Source organism: Carettochelys insculpta, chromosome 4, assembly GCF_033958435.1.
Source record: "Carettochelys insculpta isolate YL-2023 chromosome 4, ASM3395843v1, whole genome shotgun sequence".
Classification (NCBI taxonomy): domain Eukaryota; kingdom Metazoa; phylum Chordata; order Testudines; family Carettochelyidae; genus Carettochelys; species Carettochelys insculpta.
This window is the reverse complement of record NC_134140.1, coordinates 129,980,172-129,988,724: the sequence shown is the minus strand read 5'-3', so window position 1 is coordinate 129,988,724 and position 8,553 is coordinate 129,980,172. Positions and strand designations below refer to the sequence as shown.

The window sequence follows — 8,553 nt, the reverse complement described above, 5'->3', positions numbered from 1 at the left end:
GGAAGGGGGCTGCAATGCCACAAGCAGGAGCAGGTGTGAGGGAGCAGCAGCTCTACTACAGAAAACCCTGGATTTTGTCTGCGCCTCTGCAGCAGTGAGGCACTTTCTCCCTTTTTGTATCTACTCCAGGGGATTATGAAATGACCTCCCAGCCTTCTACGTTTCTCATCAGTGTCTTCAGATCAGATTCGCTCAGATTACCAAATAAAAGAGGTCGCTGTTTATTTTTCCCCTAGCTGCCATCCCTACAAACTCAAGGTGGGCTCTTCAACTCTCAGGGATCATCATTGCAATAGGGCGGCCTGCTGCTTCGAGGGCCCAGCTCTGTTCCTTTAGCTATCCTCTGCTGCAGCTGCACAGGGTGTTACTCCAAAGGAGACAGCAGAAGCTGAGGGACAAGGGGAGGATTAGCCATAGGGGAAAGTGGCCAAAATCTCCTGGAGAAGGTGGACTGGCTGAGGTGGGGGAATCTCTTGTGTTGATCTCTGAGTACTACCACCGGAGGTGGAGCTGGCTTAAAAGGAGGAAAGCCCACCAGCATTTAGGCCAGGTGGGGAAGAGAGTGAACAGGCTGCTCCATGTGAGGCAGGAATTTGGGCTCAGCTAGGAACTAGCTACACCCTGGCAGAGAGCCTTGGTAGGAGGCTAGACTTGGCTTAGTGGGTTGGGTTGATTGGATTGGGCTGGGTCATTGCTGCCAGGACCCTGCCTGTCGGAAAGAAGGCTGAAGCCTGAGCCTGTTGGGGCTGAAGACTTGTTTTGATGTTGGTTTTGGGCCTAGACTAGGGGACTCTGCTACCCCAGGTGGGATTGAAGGCTGTAAAGTAGCTCAGCTGGAGACCAGCCCTCTGGGTTTTCACCAGAAAGTTCAGTTGAAAGGAGATCTGTGCAGTAGTGCAACCAGACAACCATAGCTTGGTTCCCATGGTAATGGCAATTGCCCCCCTCCCCACAGCTGGGGCAGCAGGAAGAGCAGTTGCTGCTCAAGGAGCTCTATGGATGGAGAGAAGTTTAGTGTGAGGAACTGGCTCCGGCTCCCATGGAGAGGTAGGTGTCAGGACACGGGGGAGAGGGGTCCAGACAGGGGTTGGTATTTGAGCCCTGTGTTGCCTTCTCAGTCTCCAGGGACCCAGCTTGTCCCTTGGCCCTTTGCTCTGGGAACTGGATTGCCCCACTTAGGCTGTTACCGACTCCTAGCTGGACTCAGCAGGTGGTAAGTCCCTGGGAGAGAGCACGAGTCAAGGGGGAGCCTGTAGCACCCGGTTTTGAAAAGTTAGCAGCCCTAGGCCCGCCTCACAATGGGAGTCAACCAAAGACCAGGGTGGGGAGGCTGAGGCAGAGTGGTTGCAGTACCCAATTGTGCCAGAAGAGGCTTCTCCAGGCTGGTTAGTCTGTGACAGTTGCTATTAACTGTGGTGTGTTTGAAAAGTGTGTTGGTACTACAAGCTATCACTTCAAGCCTTAAGGGGATACCCTAGTCCTGTGTGCAGGCTAGGGAACTTCCCTTAGGGAAGTGTGCCATCTGCGTGGTCTGCAAATGAGCTAGCCTGGAGCAAGGGGAGTTGAGCCTTGTATCTTTGCCAGAGGCTATGTCTGTGCTATGAAATGAGTGACGCTGGTATACTGACCTAATCCCTCATGTACATAGTGCAATGTTGATGGGAGGGCTCCTGTTAGCCTACTGACTCTTGAGGAGGAAGATTATGCTGGCAGGAGAAGCTCTCCTGTTCAGTGTAGCAGTCGCTTACTGAAGCGCTACAGTGGCACAAACGCCGCGCTTTAAATACAGACTTGCTTTTAGATACCAGCCTGTTATGCACATCCCTGTACTAAACTGTTGTATGTTAGGGTTTGGAACTCTTATGGTTTCATTGCCTCCTTTCAGAAAGGGGTTTTGTTTGTTTTCTAACTCTGTGTGCATGAAGTGAAGGTAACATGAGTAAAGATCGTGTAGGTTTATTACCTCTTCAGACATACCAGTGCAATCCCACTCTCTCTCCCCAAATTCCTCACTATGTGCTGTACAAACTCTCATCATTAAAACACAGATTGCACACACTCATCATTAAAACACAGATTGGAGGCTCTGCATTCTGGCAGCAATGTGGGGGCTGTGGAAAGAGATAAACAGCAAATAGGCTCCATTGACGCTTTAAATCCATGAGAAAGTCACACCAATCAGCCCCTGGGAGGATGCTCTTACTTCAATTCAAGTGAGGTTTATTTTGGTTTAGCCTAGATCAGTACCTTATTGAATGACCAGTGGGACCTGCATGTCTCTTGAGGCTTGAGCATGCAGGGAGTGAGCTGGTTTCTCAGGCAGCTAATAACAGTTGTGGAGCCGGATCAGCTCTCCTGCCACGGCTGACTCCTCTGGGCTCGTTACCCATAATGGAGAGAGTATTCCTGGTTCACATTTACATTGATGTGCCATTTATACCACTCTGGTGGCAAAAAAAGACAACTTAAAATGGCTTTTCACTCCCTGCCAGACCATTAATTCAGCAGGAGGAGAGCAAAGCTGCCTTCGAGTAAATGAGAAACATGATCAATGTTTAAACCATGCAGAACCCTGTTCTCCTGAGGGAGTTCTCCGTTCTGCCTTCATGGGGCAGTGTCTACTTCCCTTCTTACAACAGTACACCTGCGAAGCTCTTCCTCCATAACCATGTGCTGCTTTCACTACTGTGTGAATGCTCTGATTGGATGGTGCCCAGGCTCTACTCTAGGCAATACCAGCCATGTGCTGCAGCTTCTTGAGCACACACTGAGGTTCCTAGTTTGAAATACTATACAAAGCAGCCTGGTTTCTCTCAGTTGAAGGCCCCTGCCTTTGAAACTTTCTCCCTTTTATCTTCCCAACCCCAAGCTTGACATACTCCGGGTTATGGAATTCTTATTTCTTTAGCCAAATGATTAGTTTGGGTTAGGGACCTGTGTAATGGGTATCAATATCTGGTCCAGAGTAATATTGCAATAATTCATTATCGTGATAGTTAGACTAAAGTTGTACACGCAACAGAAAAGAAGGGATGAGTAGACAAGAGGACCCATCTCTATTTGAGGATAGTGTATTGCAAACAATAACAAAATGTAGAAGTGGTAGAGGTGCTTGATGACGTTTCAGTTTTCAGGGCTGGTGGTCACTGAAAATGTAACAGTGAATCCAAGTGAGGTCATGTCAGAAGCTAAAATTGGGAAAGTACAAGTTAAAAATTACTTAGACAAGTTAGAGGTCTTCAAGCCTCCAGAGCTGATGAAATGCATAGTAGAAGACACAAGAAGCTGAGATACATGAGCCATTAGCTATTATCTTTGAAACAGTCAAGGAAGATGGGAGAGAATCCAGAAGAGGGGAAAAGGGCAAATATAATGTCCAAGCCTTGTGGATGGGGGAGAATTAGTAGACATGGTATAGCTAGACTAGGGGTCAGTAACTGTGGGCATTCGAGCCAATTGTCAATGGTAAGTGAACAGCAGGCACTCAGCCCTGCCCATCCTCCCCCCATGCAGCCACAGCCTGGCTGGGGCCAAGAGCCAGAGCACCTGCCAGCCCCTCTGCAACACGGTGGGCAAGGGGGGGAGCGAGCCCACTGCTGCAGCACAGGCTAGGGCCAGAGCCCCTGCCAGGATACAAGGCCAGGAAGCAGGGTGAGAGCTCAGGGTTGGAGCCCCTGCCTGGGCACAGGACTGGAGTGCAGGGCGCCAGGCAGAGTACCAAAGGCCAGTCCTTGACCAAAGATCATGCAATCTGGCTTGAGGAGGGTCTTATTTGATATTCAGATACGGTCTTATTTTATCAGTTTGCTCATTCCTAATATGAACCTACTTCACATAATGTAATGTTTATTTAATTCAATACAAATCAAGGGTTATTTTCTTTGCAGCGTTAGAGACGTTTGTTTGACTTTGGAGTTTGCCTTACCTGGACCCTACAGGAAAGAATTATCTTTCCTCCCAGCAGAATATTAAGGACTGTCTCAATGGGAAAACCTACTGTTGGTTATTTAACTATTTTTCAGAAAGCCAACCCAGAAAGATAAAGTACTTAGTGGGACTGGCTTGACAGCTGCTTTTGAAAAAGCAGAAACTGTGCATACAGTTTTTGAGCTTGAAAAGGGCTCTGAAGGATTCCGAAATTCTATTGTGCTTGTGTCATTATCCAAGTATCATCTATAGGTGTTCAGTTATCTGGGCTGGGATTTGCCTGTATATTCTCCAAGGCAAAACAAAAGAACCACATATGACCTCTCTTGGCAGATTTTGGCAAATTATTTGTTTCACTGCTCAAGGCCAAGAAAGAGTGGGAATTGTTGTCGTTTTGTAGCTGCTGGTAGCAAGAATATTTGCCAGGCACAAAGCGTGCCTCTAAAAGATACATGTGGTGGGAGCTGACTGATTCTATCTGCACGGTCTGGCCTGGCAATTAATTCTCCTTTCTTGAGCCAGAGCTGCAAAGATGCTGTAATGCTAGATGGAAACTGCAAGCAGAGAAATCCAAAACTGCCCACTGTACATACACACTCATATTACGGAATACCTTTTCTCTGGTGTTCCCTTTAGTAACTCTGAATAAAGCCCTCTCTTCAGTTAGTGGAGAGCTTTTCTGACCCCAAATATAACTTAGTGTTTCCCGTTTCTACGCAGACCATCCTCCTACCGTACTACCCAGAATAGCCTCAGAGACGGTATTTCCAGAAGCCTGCAAGGGAAGGACCAGAACTGGCCAGAGCGCGGTTGTGGTAGTGTTTGACAGGGAAAGAGAGGGAGCAGACTAGGTAGCCACCATAGGGTGGCAGATGAGGAGAATGAATGAAGCAGGGATTGGCAACCCCTGGCACGCATGTGGCGCACAAGCTGATTATCACTGGCATGCAAGGGGCAGGTGCTCAGCCCTGCCCCTTCTTTCCCCATGCAGTTGGCAGCCTGGCTAGGGCCAGAGCCCCTGCTGGCTCCTCTACAGCACAGACCTGGGGCTGGAGCCCCCACCATGTGGCCCCTGCTGGAGTCAGCACTTTTGGGTAATTGTGGGGGAAAAAAACATTCCAGATCCCAGCAAAAAGTGGACTTTGTACTTTCAATCCTTTATAAAGCAATGCCAGGGTCACAAGAAGGCTGCCAATTGTCAGTCAGACTATTAGTGACTTTAAAAATTAACACCAGCACTCGGACCGTACATCCAGATCAAAAGGTCAAATATAGGCACTCCACCTTGGAAAGGTTGCTGACCCCTGGGTTAGACAGACACATGTCAGGGATGGCTCAGATGGTGCTTGGCCCTTCTATGAGTGCAGGGGACTGGACTTGATGACCCCATCTTGAGGTCTTTTCTATGATTCTATGTAACTTTGTATAACAAAATTAATCAACAGACTAGGACAATGAGGGTATTTTACAAGGTCTTTATTGTTAAGAGCTGAGAAGCTTCTAAAGAATCTTTGGTTTCTAAAATGTTGAGTTGATTTTAAACAACATTATGACTATGTGTCAGTGCCACATGGGAGGCCCAAAGTACAAGAGAATTTGTATTGATGAATTTCACCTTTCTCCTTTGGTGAGCTGGGTAGAAGGAGAAACAAAAAAAAAAATAACTTGATGAAACTAAAATGTACATCTAAACCACCAATAATTGTATGTACCAGACAAGGTGGGCGAGGTAATATTTTATTGGTTCAACTTCTGTTGGTGACAGAGGCAAGCTTTTGAGTTTACATTGTCCTTCAGTTTTGGAAAAATAAGAGCTATGTGAAGTCAAAAGCTTGCCTCTCTCACCAACAGAAGTTGGACCAATAAAATATTGCCTCACCCACCTTGTGCCTCTAATATCCTGAACCAACAAGGATACAACACCACTGCATGTAATACTTCTGTATAGCTGGGTCTACGCTACAGAGCTTTGTCTGTCGACGGAAGGGGCCTTCTGTCCACATAACTCAGGGAGCGTCTACGTGCTTAAAGCATTTGGTGGATAGATTCTCGACAGAACTCTGCATTTGCCTCGACAGTGTTATCCCTCAAAACTTTGAGGCATAACAATCGCGGGGCATAGTACTGTCAACAAAAGTGCAGTGTGGCCACTTCTGTCGACAGAAAGGGCGTCCGGTTGCCAGGCAGCCCTCTTTGCAGAACTGCCATTCTGCTTTCTGGCACCAGAGAGCAGTGCAGTCTGGCAGTTCTCTGTCAACAGAGCAAGCTGCATGTAGATGCAATCTATTGACAGAGGTTCTGTTGAGATTATCCCATGTCTGTTGACAAATGCTTCTAGTGCAGACATAGCCAATGTGTGGTAACCAAAGGTGACACAATCCATTTCTGCAAGTACAGGTGTCACAGTTAAGAGTTCTAGTTGTCTATATCTGTATCTGTGCCAGAGGACCAAGTTAAAGCACAGAGTTGCCAAACTCAATTAGAGCACAAATAAAACTTGTGTGGACATGACAAGGGCTGGCATCCCTAGTAGGCCACACTTAATCATACTCTCATGGGGACACTGTCGACCCCGGTACTCCTGGGGTACTCGTGAGGTTTAAGGGAAGTCAACAGGAGAGGTTCCCTCACTGACCTCCCACTGTGGGGATGGTGGCAATTCTCATAGCTGGATTTGTTTATCTAAAATTGATTTTTATCTCCTGCTGTAGACCTGGCCTAAGTGGATCTTGTTGCCATAATACAATAAACTCTTTTATATCTGGCAGCCCCAGGACTGGGGTTGCCAGATATACAAATATTCTACATAACAGAGAGGTATACTTAGCAATGCATAACAGGAAAGAAAACCAAGATTAGATATTAAGAAACAAACAAAAATGTACTCAGAGTACTTTATCAACAGTAGTATGGTACACTCAACTTATACTGTGTCTGCTGTATTTATTTGTATTTACTTTCACTATACTGTACTTATGGAAAATGTAACTAAAATTTACTTACAGTTAAAATGCTGGTTATTTGAGAGTTCCGGGTGATAGAATGCCAGACATGAAAGAATTTACTGTATCTGAACACCTTGCAAAATTAATTTGTCCTTCTAACATCCCAGTAAGGTAGGGTAAGAACTTCTCCCATTTTATAGATGAAGAACTAAGGTACAGAGGAACCTGCCCTCAACATGGGAATAAAAACTGGATTTCCAACTCCTAAATCCAAATTCAGTGCCCTAACACCCAAGGCCGTCCATTCTCTCTTTCCTTAGCCAATGTGCATTTTGATGATGGCTGTATGCCTACCATAACTAATCTAACTGGGATGATTTAGAAGTCCAAATACAAACCAGAATCATGAGATTTATAGTTTGTTTTTTCCCCCAAAAGAGCCTAAAAAAGAGGTAGGCCCCCTCTCCTTAGGTTCCTTTGAAAACACCAGCCTTGATCTTTTCCCTGGTTAAAAAGGAGGAATATATGAAAATTACTATGAAGGATTCTTCTGTCAGCATGTGTCATTTAGGATAAGAACCATAGAATTTCAGCAGGAAGTTGGTTCTCCTTCAGATTGGGCTAGCCACGATTCATAAAATGTTCAGTGCTCCTGATGATAAAGGAGTAATTAGGAAACTGTTTCTGAATTTGGGAAGCAAAATTTGGCATGTCTTTCATAAGAGCAAAAACCACATACGCTAGGGGCAAATGTCATAATTTTTTTCTGTGTTCGTACAGGCCCCAGACCAATGGCATACTGGCCCATTATGAGGGCTCCTAGTCACCATGGTAATACAAATAATAATAACAATGACACCTCACATTAAATTATTTGCCCATTTGTTCTGATCAGCTAAATGAACAGTGCTCTCAGTAAATCAATATTGTTGCTATTACCTTTAATGCTTCAGAGTCCAACTCAATTCCTGAAAAGGCTTTAATTTTGGCTATCAGTTTTGCATCCTGGAAAAAGATAACAAATATTTGTGAGAGACTCAAAGAAAGTAAATTGCATAGTACCTGAGCCGGAAGCTTCCATAAACTAAACTCTGTGGTCTGAGTTACACAAGAGCTTTGACGAGATGATTATAATGCACCTGTTAATGAGTGGCTTGTCCTCAAGGGCTGGAAGACTTGTGACTGACAAGCCCTCGTTACTAAGCAATGAACAGCAATAAAACTTGTTCATGAAGAAATTTAGTTCCAAAAGATTAATATCCTGTCTGCCTGTAATCTGGTCATGCATTTTTAATATGGCACCAGTGCTATCAGTGTAAAGAGGACAAAATACAATGAATAATTATTCTAAAATACCCCCAATTCTGTTTTTTCACTTATGCTCATATGGATATCTATTACACATTTTAAGATATGTCTACGCAGCAGCTTTATTCCAGAATAACACTGCTGCAAACCAAAATGCATTTCGAAATAGCACTTAGCTATTTTGAAATACAGTGTTTACACACACAGAGCCTATTTTGAAATAGAGCCATTGGAAGCACTATGGCTTATTTCGAAATAGGCACTATTCCCTGTCTTAACAGCATCTATTTTGAAATAGGTATTTCACAATAGGTGCTATTCTTTGTGGAATGAGTTTTACTTATTTTCAAATGGAAGTTGCATTGTGTAGATG

At 45.0% G+C, this 8,553-nt stretch overlaps 1 protein-coding gene across 1 annotated transcript in view; it reads right to left on the bottom strand.

The window, feature by feature from the left end:
* Positions 1-5,397: 5,397 nt before the first annotated feature.
* The window catches only part of LOC142012189 (albumin-like), a 29,296-nt gene continuing 26,140 nt past the window's right edge, over positions 5,398-8,553 (bottom strand). Inside the window, exons 14-15 of the mRNA XM_074992044.1 lie at positions 7,812-7,877; positions 5,398-5,559 (exon numbers count right to left, since the gene is read on the bottom strand). Coding sequence (XP_074848145.1) covers positions 5,539-5,559; positions 7,812-7,877 — 87 coding nt within the window. The 3' untranslated portion in view covers positions 5,398-5,538. The remainder of the gene's footprint in view (positions 5,560-7,811; positions 7,878-8,553) is intronic.